This window comes from Vidua chalybeata, chromosome 1 (assembly GCF_026979565.1).
Source record: "Vidua chalybeata isolate OUT-0048 chromosome 1, bVidCha1 merged haplotype, whole genome shotgun sequence".
Taxonomy (NCBI): Eukaryota; Metazoa; Chordata; class Aves; order Passeriformes; family Viduidae; genus Vidua; species Vidua chalybeata.
In genome coordinates this window covers 58,762,324-58,781,502 of record NC_071530.1, presented here as the reverse complement: position 1 = coordinate 58,781,502, position 19,179 = coordinate 58,762,324, and the positions used below count along the sequence as shown (strand labels likewise).

At 38.9% G+C, this 19,179-nt stretch overlaps 1 protein-coding gene across 4 annotated transcripts in view; it reads right to left on the bottom strand.

The window, feature by feature from the left end:
- Positions 1-19,179, bottom strand: part of COL15A1 (collagen type XV alpha 1 chain) — a 114,256-nt gene that overhangs the window by 44,725 nt on the left and 50,352 nt on the right. For 3 of the 4 annotated variants that reach the window (XM_053957625.1, XM_053957634.1, XM_053957652.1), the window contains exons 9-14: positions 17,581-17,643; positions 13,830-13,907; positions 12,126-12,188; positions 6,510-6,572; positions 4,378-4,413; positions 3,138-3,290 (exon numbers count right to left, since the gene is read on the bottom strand). In XM_053957625.1, the coding sequence (XP_053813600.1) occupies positions 3,138-3,290; positions 4,378-4,413; positions 6,510-6,572; positions 12,126-12,188; positions 13,830-13,907; positions 17,581-17,643 (456 nt within the window). The remainder of the gene's footprint in view (positions 1-3,137; positions 3,291-4,377; positions 4,414-6,509; positions 6,573-12,125; positions 12,189-13,829; positions 13,908-17,580; positions 17,644-19,179) is intronic. The other variant, XM_053957642.1, reaches the window with a different exon arrangement.

Here is a 19,179-nt window from a genome sequence, read left to right as displayed (position 1 = left end):
GAGGTTTTCATTACAGGTCATCTGCTCCAGCCCACTGTCCATTTCCATTGCCCTCTGCTAACTTCAGAAATAAGTCTCTGTGTAGTGGGAGTCCTTGAGAGCAGACTACCTATTTCCCATGGAGATTTTTTAGTAGTTTTAAAGGAAACTACATAGAAAGCAGCAACCTCTCTCCAGCTTTCATTACTCTGTGACATTGCAGGTCCATGGTATAGAAGCAGGAGATGCCAGTTCCAAAGCAGCAAAAAAAATAAAACTGCAGGCTGCCATAATTGCTTGTTTCAGGCCCAGCACCTCTCATGTTCCTATCTCCTGGCTTGTGCCTAGTCCAAACTTGTCAGACTGTTCTTCAAAACATCTGGATGTACCACGCCAGCAGGGAACGGTTCACTTGCTTTTAGCTGCAGTTTTAGTTGCAGCTGTGCTGGCTTAATTGTTTCCTTTTTCTGGAAAGATAAAATCTTCATTTTTGTTTCACTTTCCTGCTCACAGCCATACAGCCTTTATTTGCAGCATCAGCATCAGGTGTCAAATCCCCTCACTTTCCTTTAGATGACTAAAATGACAGAAAACATGTTACTTTTGGGGTGCGAGTGTTATCTAAAATTTTAGTGAATTAAATTGGCTTGTGGAAGAATTGATGGGATACTGAATGTTAGTGCATGTGAAGGCCAGGAATGCACCAGAAATGTCTGCAGATACGAGAAGGAACAGGAGCAAAGCTCCACCTCCTAATGGCAGCAAGCCCTTGTGTCAGCTCACTATGTTTAAAGGGCCCACACTCCTGGCCTGCTTAGCTTTCTGCCAGTTAGTGACTTGGAATGGCCCAGCTTAGCCCAGCTGTGGTGCACTCGATGGTGTAAGGAGAAGGGTGAGACAACAATTAGATCACCTTCAGCTGCTATTGAATGACAGCTTAACACCAAAGGTATGGAAAACATCATTTGACCTGACTGCACTGGAAAAGAGAGATCTTGTTCTTCTGACCTTTTCTGCCAACTCCACAAGAGTAAGAGAAGCAGAAGGAATGTACAGCTGAAATCAGGTCCTTCATTTTGCAGGACCAAGGTGAGAGACCTTTTGTGCAACTTCACCTGAGATTGATTTAATGTTATTCAGACTTTCATTCTGCTCCTCCATCAGCTATCAGTGTATCAAATACCAACAGAAAAATCTCCCCATATTCTCTTTGGCCTGTTTAATCAAACTCTCACTGAGGAGGGTAAACCACACTGTGTTTCTGGGCCCTTTCCCTTGACTGCACTGTGCCAGTCTGTTTTTCCCTTTAAGGGAGTGCTTGATGCCTACTTTATATCACACATCATCTTTTTTGACATCTGCATGTTTTTAATGGGTTTACCAGGTACCTTCTGCAGCTCAAACTGTTCTTTTGGCAAGCATAAGTGTCAGCAAACACCATGCCATTTGGTTTTTGCACATACCTGATCACAGATCCTAACAAGTGCTAACAGGAGTATTTTGCAGAAACAGCCATACAGCAATAAACAGACTGCCAACCAAAAGGTAGTGTCACCCTAACAAACTGGCAGACCATGGTGCTGCCTCAACAGATGGCATGGGAGGGCATCCAAAAGATCAGCTACAGCTATTAAACCTGTTTAAAGTAGTTTTCCTCTCAGGGAAATGACAGTCATACCAATTTTTTTGACTAGATAAAATTCAAGATGAAGCCAGTCAAGATACTGTTACTGCAGTTAGAGCTCAAATCCTTCTGCATTTGTATCCATAAAAGCAGGGACTCTCAGTTTTCACCCTTTCCTGCACATCTGCCAAATTTGCTCCTCTGAGATTTAGGTATTAAGAGTGGCAGAGCTTGATCCTAAACACATAATTTCAGGAGGACTCTTTGGTGACATAAGGGCACGTTGCCTTCTACTCAAATAGTGCTAATGGGGAAAAGTGGAGAATCTCTTAAAGAATGGGTCCTCACAGGTCTCATAAGATGACTGTAAATCAGAGAAGCCATCATTCTGGGCTAAAATTCAGACCAGGCCTGGGATGATGTGACTTGCCAGTGGTCCTTAACTCCTTCTGAGACAAATATTTACTGATATTTATCTTGATTTTTATTCAGGGGATATTGTGTATCAGTGTAGTGTGCCTAAGACAAGGCAAAGGACTGTTTGCCTAGTCTTCAAGCTGTTCCTTGCTAACCATTTCAGTGCTGGCAATTAAGAACTTGTGAACTGCTAAAGAGATTTTTGTCCATTGAAATTCACTGACATCAGTGAGATTATTAACCAGTAGTGTATATAGTACAATATTCTTTATTCAGACATCAGAAAGCAAATAAGGTCTCTAAACAAGCATTAGTGTCACGTCTGTGACACCCCAAAATGTCTGTAGAGTAAAGAAAAGAAAAATACAAAAAAGTTGGGGTAGATACTAAGAGAAACATGTAGGGAAACTGGTATCTTTTAAACACCACCACTTTACTACAGTTATTCTACAGAGGGCCAGTAATTTTGGTCAAACATTCTTATTTCTCTGATGAGACTACCTTGAGTAGTCTCATAGAGTGCAAACTCTATTATATCCCATGACATAAAAAAAACTCTAGAAAGACTTTGCTGAGCCACACAGCTAAATTAGAATTGGAAAATGCATGGAAAAAAAGGAAGAAAAAAGTGAAGACACAAGTAGGAATATTGATATTGACACTTTCTTGGCCTCTCTTCACAAAGATATTCATGCAGCAGCTCTAATTCTTGAACCTGGGTATTGTTTCCTTGCCTTTCTTTACTGCAAAGCCACTTTCTGTTCCAACAACATTATCCAAATGAACAGTTCTCAAATGATATGTAAAATTCATCTTGAGCTGGCCTGATCTCATATTCTTAAGTGATGAAGGTATTTTTCTCAGAAGTAGAAAAAGTAACATCTGCAATTTTATATTTTCAATGGAACTTTTTTGTCCTAAGTAGAACAAAGCATGAGGTCAGAAATGAGCAACATATATCTCTGTATTTACACTCCTTAGCAAATTTCAATCTAGAACAAATTACTTTGTTATTAAGTCTGATTTAAATACCTGTGAAATATACAGATGATCACACTGTCTTTCCTCTGGAGGAAATATATGCATAATTACAACAAACTTCAGAATAGCAAAATACCTCAAATCCCAAAGTGTAACTTAGTCCTGGTGGTCCAGGAGGTCCAGGGAGCCCAGGAGGCCCAGGAGGTCCAGGTGGTCCAGGTTTTCCATGAGACCCAATAGGACAAGCTTCTCCTTTAGGGCCTATTGATCCAGTGACTCCAGTATCACCCTAAAATAAAAATTCAGACTCTTGATATACTGAATATTTCTAAGTAAAGGCAAATAAGTAGTTTCACAGGATCACAGAATGGTTTGGGTTGGAAAGCTCATCAAGTTTCAAGCCCTCTGCCATGGGCAGAGACACCTTCCACTAGACCAGGTAGCTCAAAACCACATCCAACCTGGCCTTGAACATTTCCAGGAAGCGGTCATCCACTGATCATGTTCATGGCCCTCCCCTGGACTTGTTCCAACAGGTGCATGCCTTTCTTGTGCTGGGGGTCCCAGAGGTGGACACAGCTCTCCAGGTGGGCCTCTCATGAGGGCAGAGTAGAGAGGGAGTATCACCTCTCTCAACCTGCTGATCACCTGCATTGGTTCTGTCTGAAGTGGAGTTTCCCACACAGCAGCTCTCACAGTGCTGTGCTTTGCATTGGTAGCCAGAAAGGTGTTGACAATACACCAGTGTTTTGTCTGCTGCTGAGCAGCACTGGCACACCATCAGTGCTGTCTCTTTAACAATTCTCTCATACCCTCCTCCCATCAAGTGGGCTGGGAGTGGGCAATACCCTGGAAGGGGACACAACTAGGCAAAAATAGCTGATCCAAATTAACCAAAGGGGTATTCCATACCATATGATGTCAGCTCAGATATAAGAGCTATGGGAGAGAGGAGGAATGAGGGGCATTTGTTGTTTTATAGTATTTGCCTTCCAGAGCAACTGCTTCCTGGGAAGTGGCTGAACATTACTCACTGATGGGAAGTAGAGATTAAACTTTTTTCTCTTTGCTTATCTGGATACAAACTTTCACTTTCTTTTTGCTTTAGTAAACACTACCTTATCTCAACCTACAAGTTGTTTTCCATCTTATTCTCTCTCCCCAGTCCCACTTGGAAAGAGAGTTATAGAACCGTGTCCAGCCAAGGTTACCCGACTACATGACACTTCATAGGGAAGCATGCTGGCCAGCTGAAAAACCAGGTTTGCTCACTTCATCAGGTTACACAATAACAGTCTATAAGATTTCTCAGCCCTTTTCAGTAATGTGCTGTATCACAGTCATACTGTCATCCTATAAAAACACTTTTTTGTTACCTTTGGACCAGCAGAACCAGGCAGACCTTGATCACCCTGTAAAAGAAAATAAATTCTAAACACTTAGTATAAGACCATTACACAACAAAAGCATATTTATGGTAGTTTTCCTTAATACAAATGCCCACAGATTTCTGTGTTGTTTAATTTGATGTCCTGTACATGAAGCCCTTCATCTGAAACATCAAACCTCTCAGTTAAAAAGAAAACAATCTGCAGTTCAGGAGCTACAATAACACATTAATAGCTCTGGTCTGGTATGCTGACTGGACTCAATCTTGTATTTCAATTATTGCTGCAGATTTTAAGGGTTTGGAGGACAGAGAATTAAACATTGCAGGTCACATCCTCATGTTTCTGAACATAAATATCAAAATCCTTATGGGCTATAACAGAACTGGAAACTGGTCCCACTCAAGTTGTCCAGGGCACCCTTCCAAACACTGGATGTGATGACTAGGAAGATTTTAAGGTTCCTCCACTACAATCAAGATTTTATCAATATTTGCTTTTATACACTTTACTTGCGTACTTTTTTTTTTTTCCATTTCTATTTCACAGAATAGACAGAAAGACAATAATAATGCACACTAATAATTATTTTCAAAATTGCTCTGGATCTAGTGGAATAATTTTTATCTTGGCAAGCTCCTGTCCTTACTCACTCAGCAAAAGTATTTATTGAGTAAAGTCTGAAAAAAGTGAGTAAGCACCAGGAGTAATATGATCATGTTTTTTTTTCTAAAAGCAGTGGCTAAACTCCATGTCAAATGTCACTCGATGAACAAACTGAATTTACTTTCAGTGCATCCTGTTGTTTCTTTCTTGTTATCTTCTCTGGATTAATTTGGAATAAAGAAAAAAAACAGATACTGCAATATAAATTAAATCAAGGCTTTCAGAAAAAAATAGTAAAAATTGAAAAATACTCTTACTTGTATTGAACAGGTGCAGATATATAGTGCTTCAATTCTAATTGAATTTTTATTCAAACATACAGAATGCAGCAGACTCAGGCAAAACATTGTAGCCCTTTTTTTAGAAGATTATGATTTTTTAAAATAATTATTTTTTCTTAAATTGCTTCTCTTTCCCCATCAATCTCCTCCTATAGTACGCAATTCATGTTCAGTTTACTTCAGCTAGACTTTCTGTTCTTAGGCTCCCTCATGTAAAACACTCACCACTGATTACAATGGTCACGGGTTTCAGGTGCCTGCTTTGTAACACACATACTGCACTTTCTGGATGGCTGCTGGTTCCCATGTATGCCGCACTTTTACCAGCCTTTTGATATCACAACCAGGCTTTTGATATCACAACTCAGAACCTCCAGCCTCCATAGATAAAAATAAATCAATATTCTGGCCATTTAAGACTTGTCTTTTCATTTCTGTTACAGCGGGTGAGCTTTAAAGGTACACTTGGGAATTTACTTTCGAGTTCTTGTGTGTAAAGTGTGTTGTTGAAGCTCACTAGAGGATGAAATTGTCTTCTAGTCTTTGCCTGTTATTCTTCACATCCTTCTTGAAGTAGGGTATAAAAAAATGGTGCTCAAATGTTGTTTTGATTAGCAATCAATTATATTAATTTCCCCAAGTCAAATCTGTTTTGCGTGTGATGGTAATTGCTGAGTGATCTTTCTGTCCTTGTCTTGACCCATCAGCTTTTCACTGGTGGGCATCTAGTGTCCAGCCAGTGTAGGCCATGACTTTGTCTCTTGTTTGCCAATTTATATGGTCTGTGCTCCTTCAGACTCTTCTCCCCATCATATAATGTGCTATCACTCTTTGCCAGGCTGGGCTAACTGGAGTTCTCTCTTTCCCCCTCCAGACTTATCTGTCTGAGCCTAGTGACTACTGTTTTCTGAGTGGCAAATCACAACAGAGTAGTTTATAGTGCATATTGAATATTGCATGCTTCAGAAAATGAGACAATAGCCAATAGGAAATTCTGGATTTCTGAATATGCCTTTTCAGATGTGTTCTAATAAGCCATCACTATCTGGATTCCATTAAAAAATACTGAAGCCAGATGCTATCGTGTTGCAGGGACAACTGTTTATGATTTTTACAGCCTAGAATTGACCAAGATTTTCCACTGAAGTAGGAGCAAGACAACATTTAACTCACCTTTTCTCCCTTCCACCCTGGTGGGCCAACCACTCCATCACAGCCAGAAGGACCTTGAGGGCCCTGTAGATGACAGTAAATCTAAAGCAGGTGCCACTTGAGAGCTCAATTTCTAGAACATGTTAAGTATTAGGGACCAACTGATGATATAGCATTATGAAAGAGTAATGTGTAGCACCTCCCACCACTAAGTTTTAACACTTTTATTTCTTGTCTTCTGAGAGTTTGGCTTTGTATTAAACCAGTATTTTAATATATTTTAGTGGAAAACTATATACAACAATCATAAAATTATAAGCAAAAAGAAAACCCAGCATATTGTAAATATAACCTTAGCATGAGAGATTATGGTGCTATCCAAGAACGTTTTGACAACATTGTGAAAGACACAATGGGGTTGAAATCCTCAGGCACTTCAGTTAACCACACTTTTGTCAATGTCGGTGCTAGATGAGACCCAGCTGAGGAAACCTTGGTATTGACAAAATCAGTGGCCAGGGTTTCTGTGTGGTCGGATCACTAAAAGTAGTTATGATATGGAGGGAATGGTGTCAAACAGGAGACTTCTGTGCTGTCACTGCAAATAGAAAAAGCCTGTAGGTTGACAGAGGTCTTGATTCATAAAACTCCAGTGATACCATCACATGGAAGCTATGAGGCTGGGCCTCAGCTCGCCATATGGGGGCAGCACTTGGCTTATTCAGACTCACTTTTCCAGGAGCCTCTGGGTAGCTGAGCCTGGAAGTGCATTCTTACACTTTCAGGAGCAGTACTCCTAAAGAGTCCTTCTGCAGAAGAAAAGGCGCCGCCACTTTGCTTTGGTTGATGGCACTCATATTGTTCATGAACCTCGTATTAAGTTCTCCACCCAATTTCTGGTGTTGTATGACTTATATCGTGCATGCATCTGAGTGAGCAGGCAGGCTGGGAAACACTGGATTTGTGGGGTCAGCCAATAAATCTGTACAGATATTGAAGTCCAGCCCACAGTAACTAGACATGCATGGAAGGTAACAGGCATATTTTACAGACTGCATTTTAAAAATTGGTCTCTGAAAGCCTTTGACTACATTTACAGGGGTGTATTCTGGCCTCTGGAGATCTTTAATAATATTTATTTATTCATCTGTTTTGGGGAAGGATATAAATGGCTAGCAAAGGAGATAGAAAACATTGTTTCCCCCTGATGTTTTCAGAATTATCACAAAGCCTCATTTTTCTGGCTCTCTCCCTCCTCCCCCCCACCCCCAGCCCCCACCAGTTTTGCTCTTTGGATGCACTGTAAGTCATAGAGTAACTAATGGATTTTTTTTTTTAATATTGAGAATAATCAGAAATAATTTCAGTATGTTTTAAACATTTTAATATTGCATTTTGGCATGATTACATAGACAGAAGAGAGTAAGAAAAGAGCTAAAAACAATCACTGTTCTAAAGTTTACCGGTTACTTCCACTCTACTACTTGGCAATTTTAGGCTTCATGTGCTAAAATTGCTAATTTCCTAAAGAGCTTTGGAATAGTCTCTCTTATGTAGCTAGCAGGCAACGCTGGGATATTTGTTATTCTTGTCAGGGTATATGAATGCATTTGTGAGCTACCTCAAATAAAAAATCATGATAGAAAATATCCCTACACAATACTATGAGTCAATTTAACTTCATGTAGCATTTAGAAAATGTATGTTTAATCAGATCAATACCATATCAGTATGAGATGCACTGTGAAGCAGTTTGTGCAGGGGTATTTCCCATTACAAAATGCAGCCTTTACTGAAACATTTCCAAGACATGTTTGCAGAGAGAAGAGGTGCTACATCACAAAGTTCTTGATTTAGCAAGGACTTAAGCCTGTCCCCAACCTCAAGTGATTGGCTGGTCTTCTGGAATTAGAATTCACAACTGAAAACCCTTATTAACACAAATGTGTTAATGTGGTACTTAATGAGGATTCCCAACCAAAAATCTCTGCTGGGAACTGAGCTCACTTCATTTATCCAGAGTGTACAAATGCGTGCAAATCTTTGAAAAGCAGGATGACAGTTTCTTGGGTCATCTGAAATTGTGGGAATGCATGGGTCTGTATTTTTAATAGCTGGAGATTTCCTTTCGCAACCTGCAGATTTGTCCTGTATTGATTCTTCTGAAAATGTTCTTTAGTAGTCTTATCAACATATAACTTCTACTTTTTTAACTGATATGTTTCCCAGGAACTATCCTGAAACAATGATCTGTGTTGCATCAGAAAATTGACTGTCTGCTTCATGTTATTGCCTGTGAAATCCCAAATTAGACAAGAGGGAATACACTCATCTTTAAAAATAAAAGATAAATCAATGCTTATTTCTCCATTTTATTTTAATTCCTTTTTACATTATTCTTTTATGGCAAATTTTAGTACTGTATCCCAGACCATTTGAATTACATTATATTCCAAGGATATAATAACAGCCACAGTCAGGAAAGTTGAAGGTACATTTTTAATTGAAAGAAGGTGTTATAGAGAACCTTTTAATCTAACATTGCACTTTATCAAATCCTGTAAATAAAACATTAGGGTAACTGTCTTTTTTTAAGACTTGCCAATGTATTTTCTTAAAATTACATTTGTAATGCTCAATAAAATTTAATCTATCTTGGATTCGGAAAATAAAGAGTGTTGGGAGTTTAGAAATTAGATGAAATCTGGTCAGCATTTCAGACTTTTTTTATTTAATACTGCCATCCATATAACAATCAGTAGATGCAGAGAATAATGGATTTCCTTGGCTTCCCGTGCACTTGACTCTTGAATCTCATATTAAGACTTTCAGGTACCTAATTTCTTTCTGCACAAAAGATGCTGCTTTCCATCTGGATGGTCTAACACCTCTTAGATTTTATATCAACTCCCAGCTTGGTTATTCTCAAAGATCCTCCCTCCAAGACAGCTGAGATATAGTGATATCTCCTTTTTAACACCTGTCACCCATACACTTCCTTGATATATGCTCACGACACCTTGTCAGGTACAGAAATGATGACTCAGTTTGAGGGTCATCTGATGTACAGGACAAATCTTGCCCTGAGAACAATGCTGCTGGCAGATGGTTGGTAGGGCATAAGGGAACCATATTAGTAAATATATGGAAACAGAGATTGTTCTGAATTGGAAAGGATTATTGAGTGCAGCTCTTAGATGAATGGACCGCACAGAGATCAGACTCACAACCTTGGCTTCATTAGCACCATGCTCCAAACAACTGAGCCAATCTCATAGTTCCAGAGAGGATTCTCAGAGCTGGTCAATGCTAAAAAAATTTATTTTATTCACTGAAAAAACCACTTTACTGAGAATTTACCTGCAAGTCAAACTTTAGCAACATTTTTACAGTAGAATTATATTTCACATATCCAGAGGAATACGTGTTTCTACGTAGCTGAAGAAAAGGATGGAAGAGGAAAGAGGAAAATTCAGTTTATTTTACAAATTCCCTGAAGCTTATATAAGTAATTTAGCAAACTTCATTTTCCTGAAAGCACCACAGGAAAACTGATACTTAATCTTATTCAGTGTTGGCAAAAGCATTATTAATTTTTATTTATTCTGGTCCAGATCCACCAGTATCTGTCCTTCAAATGTACATTAGTGCTGTGTTTCGGTTAACAAGACTTTTTTTTTTTTTTAATATAAATTTGTATAAGATTCAAGCTTTGTGCACAAAACGGCATTCACTGCAGGGCCTAGCTCCCCTGAAACTCCATCTTCTCCTGGTGACCCAGGAGGTCCTACACCTGAATCAGGTGCTGGGTTTCCTGGAAGACCAGGCAGTCCTGGAGAGCCCGGTGGCCCCAGAAAACCCTGGATAAATCAGCAGGAATGTTAGAAATTTTCCTAGCCTGGTTCGTTTCTATATACATGGAACAGGAAAAAGCTCACACAGACTGTTCAGGCTCATAATACTCAGCTGGGGTTTCCACCCCACTTCTGCTTCTCTGAGAACCAATTTTAGTTTCACAATATGCCCTTACATAGGGTCACACTGACCTCCCTCACCTTTGCTCTCTGAACTGTGCTGCCTCATAGCATTAAAAAAGAAAAATTGAAAACCAAAAAATTTTGTGTCAGCTCTCTGTAACCCAGTAGAGATCTCAGACATATCCCAAGGATCAACCTAATGATAAAAGACCTAACCATAAAGAAACCATCATTGTACAGAGGGAAGTGGTTGGTTTTTTCTCCTCTACCATTTCATAGGGTTTTTCCATGTTATTGCTGGAGCACTGAGAATCTCTACTCATGGCCAAGACCTGCTTAATGCTGTAAAACTGGCCTCTGCTCTAAAGATCTATCCTGCATGGACATGAACAGAGGTATTTAAATTGAATGAATGGAATGAAATTAGTGAAATGTTATTTTAGGAGGAACAGTACATTTGCAAATATTCCCTCTCATGTCCAAGTCCACCCGTGTTACTGGTTGCATTAGCAGACAGGGACAGAGAGCTTAAAGTTTTGGGCCATGGTACTATAAGTTAGGAAATCTTTAATTCTGACTTAGGGCCATGTACAGGATTCTCTCGGGAAGGGGGTCATCTTGGATTTTCAGTGCAGTAAATAGAGCCTTCTGCAGGGAACTCACCTGTCATGTTACCTACAAAGGGCATCTGAAGAGGCTCTTAAATTAGGCAAGATAGCTAACTTTCAGCATGTGGCAATTGACTCCTGAAAGGCCTTGGGAATAAGGTATTAAGCACTTTTGAGTAAAAAGAAAGAACAGAAGAGGAGTCCTGAGGCAGAAACCAGTCTGAGAGAATGAAAAATATCACTAGTTGTGTTGCAAAGCAGAGGCCTCCAGTGTGCTATAGCACTCTGGAGTTCATAGGAGCCAAAATGAACTCAGAAAGCTGCTGTGTTACTGATGTTCAGTTCACCAGAAAGCTGCACCATAAGGCATTTCATACAGACACATTTATTTTTTTAGAACAGATATTCCAAATTGAAAAAAGCAAGACTAGGGTCATATAACACCTTCCACTGACTACAAGGGGCTTACAAGAGAGCAGGAGAGGGACTGTTTACAAGGGTCTGTAGTAACAGGATAAGGGGCAATGGCTTCAATCTGACAGAGGATGGGTTTAAATTCTATATTAGGAAGAAATTCATTACTGTGAGGGTAGTGAGGCACTGGAACAGATTGCCCAGAGAAGCTGTGGATGCCTCATCCCTGGAAATGTTCAAGGCCAGGTTGGATGGGGCTCTGAGCAACCTGATCTAGTGGAAGGTTTCCCTGCCCATGGCAGGGGGCTGGAACAAAATTACATTTAGGTCTTTCTATGATTCCATGAATCTATTATTCCCATCTCTCTCCTCTTTACTGTTTTCTCATAGTCAGACTGAAAGCATTTCCTCATTTTGAAAATTCCTCTTGCCATTATTTCTTTGGTGGCTACCTCCTGTCTTGTACTTCTTCCCCACTTACAGGCATTTAGGCCTTTTCTGACCTTGATATGAAACCCTACAAACACTTTCTGGATGCTGTAAATTAAGCATGTATAAAACTTGCATTATGAAAAATTCTACAACCAGCATGAGTGAAATAAAGCTCTTTATCATGAGAAATATCAATATTTGCTTACCCCTAAAATCTCTGTCTCTCTATCAGTATCTCCAGAACCCGATTCTTCAGGTTCCAGCCTATTCTGAAATGAGGATAATTCCATTTTAAATTATTGCTTCTAAAGATGACAAATGCAAATATCACTTGACATTTACTGGAAATACAGCTATCATCAATATCCTTACAGCAGTCTGTCACTGGTAAAATAAATTATAATACAAGAACATTTCACTTATGTTTCTGGTGTTTCATACCATCTTCTTTTGTAGTCACTGAGCACTGTATTTACCTGCAGGTGCTCTATGAGCACAGTGATAACTGTCCTGCAGGACACACATGCCATGTGACTGTTTAAGTGAACTGAAGTAATATCTCAGACACATTTTAACTTCAGAGAGGTACCTGTCAACATTAAGAATATCCTAAAATGCAGATCTTACAAATAACCCCAGTTTCCTACAATGTGCCCCTCCTTTAAAAAGCCTAATTCTGAGATTCCAACAACTGGAATCAAAAAGGTGACTTTTATAAAAAGAAATCAATATACTGAGTCCTTTTCTAAAACCTTCTATTGAAAAAATACCTTAGTGTTTAGTCCTTGGTGAGTTTCATAGCTGTGTACATTTTGCAGACTACAAAGAAAAGCACAGAGAGAAGTACTACCTGAATAAATTATCATAGTACCAAAGGTAATGTTTCAAATGCCTCGGTGTTAAGGATGCATTCCTTGGCTGCACTGAGACTTCTTCCACCTCACTACAGAATAAAAGGCCTTGAAACTTGCTGTCACAGAGAACAAGAAAGTAAAGGCAATGTAGGACTTGGTGTTCCGTGCTACACTTATAGAAGAGGCCTTTGACTGGGTAAAACTGTTGGCCTGGAGCACCTTTTCCTAGGGATTTGGAGCTGCCTCTTGAAGTCAGCATCAGTGCAGGCTCAGTAGTGCAGAAGAACACTGTTAATCTGTTTTTATGCTGCAGAAATATATTGGCTTAATTTAGCAGACCCAGAATCAGGAGAGCATATAATCTATTTTGTCCAGTGGAATATGTTTCAAACTCTCTTGTTAAACACTCGCGATACCCAGTGTGACAGATGGTTTTGTGTAAAAGTCCATCCCAGGATTTCCACTGGTGTCAGTGATGGACTATGTCTAAGCATAAAATCAGCTCTCGCACCATGAACCCAAAATTCAGGCCAGATTCCTTCTTTATCTGTGTGCACATGTATCCTCACGGTTATAGTGAGAAAAGTCCAAGTACAGCAGTGAGATGGATCTGAAACTCATTCTTTAACATTGTCTGAGTACTGATAATTCAAAATACAAACACTGTCATCATGTTGGTATGTGTTCTAGTATTTAATGACAGCAAACATAACTGACTGTCAAACCACTTCTCTGTTCAGTAGCAGGAAGAAATTAATAATTTAAGTTTAGAATGCCTTTTTGTGGAAATTTTTGTGTTCTCACATATATTGTTGCTTTTGCACAGGAGAGCACACATATCCAACAACATTTTAAAATGTGAATACTGTGTGTTTATGTAGCTTACAGTATTCACACACTTCAGTCAGACATTTACTTGCATTTCTGCATGAATGTTTTAGAAAACATTATTATCTCTGTGGCAATCAGGCTACTTTCCCAGAGAAAAACTCCTATTTAGTTCTGGATTCCTCTGTGACAAGCTGAGCTCATTGACAGAGAGCCCCAGATACTCACTAATCCTCTGGAAGGAGCAGATTGTCCTGTGGGTCCTGGTAGTCCAGGGGGTCCTAGCAATCCCTCACCAGGATCACCCTGAAATGGGAATTAAGATAAATCAGCAAGGATTTAACCATATAAAGACTATAAGCACTAGCTACAATCTGTGTGGATTTCCAGTCACAAGAGTGGCTGCTTAGATGCTATAAGCAGGGTTGGACTTTGTTCATTTCTAAGATAAACTCCCAAGGAACATGATCTTTGCATTGTCAATGGAAGAAAGAACTCTTCCGTTTCTAACTTCTGTAATGAATTTGTAGCATTAACAGCATTAGGCACTGCATATGTCTGCCAGAATAAGGTTTAATTGTGGATCTTGCAATTTTAGGGTATATTATATATGAACCCTCACCCCACCCCCCCAAAAAAAAAAAACCCAAAAAAAAAACCAACAACAAAAAAACCAACAAAACAAAACCCAAAACAAAAACAAAAACAAAAAAAACACCAAAAAAAAAAAAAATCAAACCTCTCTAATGCTTTTTTCAATACTACCACAATAGGAGTTTTCTTCTGTGTGTTGACCTTTATCTACTGCCAACACAATGAAAGACGCTGTTCAAATATGTGTCATTTTCTCTCATAATTACTACCATTTCTTATAATTTGTCTTTCTTACATCACCTCTGACATTTTGCTGAGGTTAGTTTGAACAGTTTCAGCTTAAGATGTTTGTGACTTTTAATAATTTTTCTGCTCAAGTCCAGTACTTTTCACTCAAGCCAAGAGTTGAGGTTTTGCCTGCACTGATCTGTGCTTTACCCTCTAACCTGCCAATTTGCTCTCTGGGCTTATGAACATTTAAATTGTGTTCTATAAATTCACATATTTGGTTACACAGCAGGAAACACTGACTTTTAACTGTCTCTTGGTCACTTGCTCTTTATGCTTGAGTTCATTAGATAAATGTATTCATTCAGTTCTTTGTTCCCTGAGGCTTTGTGAAATGGTTCCTATAGTGACACTCCAGTCATATCCACAGAGAATGTGTTTAATTAATTTGGGGCTATTTTCACTGTCTGCCAGTATGTTCAGTTACAGATGCTCTTCATTCATTTTAACACATCCTCGCTTTTTTCCAGTGACTATTACATTAGTTCCTGGCAGTGCTTGTTTGGTGCTTGCTTTAAATGCAATTTCTTCCACTTTGTGTGCACTGTAAGGAAGACAAAACTCCCAGATACCACATTTGGGTCATGACCATTTTTAGGAAGCCTGACTGTATCCATTCCCAAGGAGCATCTCATGGCTGTACCTCTGCACAGAACATGGCCCATGGTGGAAAAGTGACAGCAGCTCCCCACTCTCCACTGATAGGTAGTGCCCCATTCATTCCTGGCTTTCTGTTTTCAGTTAGAAGAACCAGAAAGATTAAGGTGGATCCTACTACTGTTCCTGAAATTCAGATATTGTTATACTGGAAAAGGTGCTGACTATCTTTAGACAGCATAACAGTTATGAATTTTTATGTGTTCTATAAGCTTTTGTCACCCTACCAACACAGCCAGGCCTAGGAAAATCATAATGATTAGGATATTCAAACAATTTGCTGAACAGCTGATTAGTTAAAAATAATTCACATGTATAAAAGAGGATGAGAGAGGTGTTTTCCTGTTTGAACTGTTTACTGCAGCAACTGTCTGTTTAAAGTATTGTCAAGACAAAGCTCTGCATATGAAGCTCTCAGCTTTCTTCAGTGTTCTTGAATGTATCATTAGGATTTTTAGCACTCTTTTGCTAACTTCACAGTGTCTCTTTGAAGTGTCCCTTGAAAATATTAGTCCAATTTTTAAATGAAAAACAAAGCTTAAGATGTCTTTACTAAAGTATACATGAAAATAATCATTAATAGGCTACTGGAGTATTTTCCTTTCCAATATAACTTTTGGTCTCTACAGCTAAGCTGCTTCTCCTGCTGCTAGAATTTTCTCTTTCTGATGGCTATTCTGATGAACAAAATAAGGCTGGATGGCCTTTGGTTGTGAGATCAGCTGGAACAGACTGGCTGGGCCCAGAATCCTTAGGTACTTGACTCTGGGACTCCTTTTAGCCCTACATGTTCAAATCTAGTATTTTGAGTATGGTTTTTTTGTGCATTTTGCATGAAATAACTTTAGACATATACTGAAATCCATCAGCATGAGTATTTGAAAGTTAAAAGCTTACTGGGATGGCACTGGAGGAGTACAGAGCCTATGCTCAGTCTCATCTTGCAGCATACTGGGAGGAGTTAACAACTGATGCTACCCCCAAGGCATTGTCTGAGTGATACAGGCCAAAGCATTGTCAGGGACCGTGCCTGCAAGTCTGAACCATCAGCAAATCAGTTCCTGGGCCTGTTCCCTTTGGCAGTGTAGGTGTAGCACTTGTTGCTGAAGATTGGAATGGTCACCTAACAGGAGCTGTGGCTGTAGCAGCTGCAAAATAAAATGCATTTCCTGATTTGCACTTTGCTTATAAATAGAAGAAATATGAATGGCCATAATCCTGGCATCTTTTCAATTTGATTTGTTTTCATTAAAAGAATCCTGACTGATTTTATGGTTTCCTACACATGAATTATTTATGTATAGTACCAAGTACCCTAGAAATAACTCTGGTAGCAAGAAGGACCAAAGCAGATTTGCAAGAAACCTAAAAAGCTAATTGTCAAACAACATTTATGTGCCTGTAATGCCTGTTGACAATTGATAGAGTGTTTTAATGATAATCTGCCTTCCCAGCCTACCTTTCCTGAAGGGCCTGTATCCATACACTGTAGGACTCCTGTTGTGAGCCATCTCACCATGTCTCTGTAACCTCTGAGAGGTGGTAGCCCTGTGACTGTGCATGGACTTGTACGTCCTCCTGTTTGTTTCCCACGCTGCCTGGTTTTGTGAACACATACCTGAGACAGGTCCCAGAGGAGAGCAAGAGTGTCCCCATCATGATGTACCTGAGATGTTCCCTGACTGCCCCAAATGCCTTCACTTCTCTACAGTTTATGAGAACCCTGTGCTCAACAAATCCTTCTATTACAGCTGGACATAGAGATGGGTGCTGCCATGCAATCTCATTACCTGATTCCTGTACTGGAGACTAATTTTACCTTTGAAATTATTCGGGACCATTTCAAACTAATCTGAATAGATGAGATTTATATGGGTCATGTTTGTGAATTTATGAAGTCTGTATTGTTTTGTTAAACAGATGAAATTAGCAGATTATTAATTTGTCACTTGGACTTACTATCTGTATGTCAATTTTGTGTACAACATGTACTTTAATAATAGATAAATCCATTACATCTCACTTCATCTCAGAAGAGATACAAGCTGTTGCTTCAGATGGTTTAACTCTTATTTCAATTATGCTCATTTCCTAAGGGTAATATGATTATACTGTCTCTGTTAAATCACTTAGCCAGTAGAGTAAGTTGCCCAGAGCAGTTATATACAACAACTGACTTTTCTTTATTAAGTGTTCAATAAATCTTCCTTAGCTCTTCTGTGAAAGCCCAACTTTTTCTACTGGTGAAGTTTATTCACATCCTTGAAGAATACTTATGATTCTGGTATGGTGCCATCCAACCACTCATGAATGAACAATAGAATGTTTAAATTCTTCCTGTGATTCCATACTTTATGTCTCTCTCAGAGTGTACCAAATTAATACATGTCTAAGAATAAATTGTATCTGATTGATTATTGGGTATTAACAGGACACATACCTTTTCAGCTTTTGGGCCTGCTTTTCCTTTCAGTCCTGGCAACCCCTGAAGTCCATTTTTACCCTAAAAGGAAATATTTTTTTTAATTAGACATTTTCTTTCATGTAGATGGAACACTTAGCATCAGAGGCTGGATTTAATGGTGCTAGATTCTTTCTAACTCTTGGTTTGTACAGTGGGAAGATGTTGCCCTGTTCTTTTGAGTCTTAAAGTTCTTCTAAAAGTTTTCTATACCTTCTGATGTTTACATATTTATACTGAATTTTCTCACACTGTTCATGTAAATAATGATTGTTTTGCATTCTTCTTTGTAGGTGAAGAGAGTTGATGGACTGTTGGTTTGACCAGTGTGGTTGGAGAGGTGGCAATTTCACCCTCCAATCCACTGTCACTTTTGCTATTCTATATATAGTGGAGTCAGAAAATAAAATCCTCTCTTTGGGTTCTTTTCTTTCCCCTTTTACATCTAGCATCCGTGTGTAAGTTATTTCGTGTCGTAGTGTGACAGGAGGAAGTATGAGACTTGGCATAGAATGCCCCTGGCAGTGCCCAAAAAATGTACCTCTCACCACATTTACTCTTCCCACACAGAAGAGAAACCTGTTTGGAGGATAAAAATGGAAACACCTGCAGGCTGCATTTGGATTTGACAGAGTGCCAATAGGATTGCCACAGCACTGATGGCAAGGATTTTTAAAACTGTAATATTTGTAACACACTACTGCCAGCTGCTGCTCTGAATGCACAAAATCATACCATTACCTTAAGCCTGCTCCCACCATCTATTAAAACTTTTTTTTTCTTAACCAACTTGAATCTATTCAACTTCTACAAATTAGTATCCTTCCTGAAGATAAGCCTCTGACTGGCAATGTGGTATACTAGATAGCATTTCACCCCATTTTCCATTCTGAACTTCACCAGTCAAATGAATTCCGAATTACCCTTCTTTACATTGTCATATCACCTACATATAATATGCATATGCTCTTCCTATAGAGGCTCATTCATTGGCTAGAAAGAACTCCCACCAGCTTTAAAGTCAGTGCTATTATAAAAAAGGGCTGCTTATGAATTCAGTTAGGACACTCAAGAAAATATTCAGAAGGCAAATAAATAGTGTTTTCCCACTTGCATTTTTGGAATCTGAACAGCTGTGTTTATAGACTCTACTGGACAACTTTTAGGATAGCCCTAAAGATGGGTTATATAAAGTTATTAGGGAGAAAAATGTATCTCTAAGACTGAAGAATGTTTTTTTTCCTATAATGATTTTTCCTGTAGAGTAACTGCTAGCAGGTTCATAGAAAAGTAACAAACACATTACCAACATAAATGTAGAATGCACTAATTTAATTGCTGAGTGAAGCCCCGTCAAACCAAAAGTAAAATTGCATGGGTATATGTAAGATTGGAAAACAGATGCACATGGACAAAAGAGCAACTACAAAAAATGTAAGACACTGTCACAAAATGTCTATTATAGAAATTCAAATTGTGTTCACAAGAAGAAGACAATTGGTTTTGAAGCATTTGAATTACATTTGAAGAATTTTCTTTAAAATGTATTGGTTTCATAAAATTTTCTTTAAAGATATG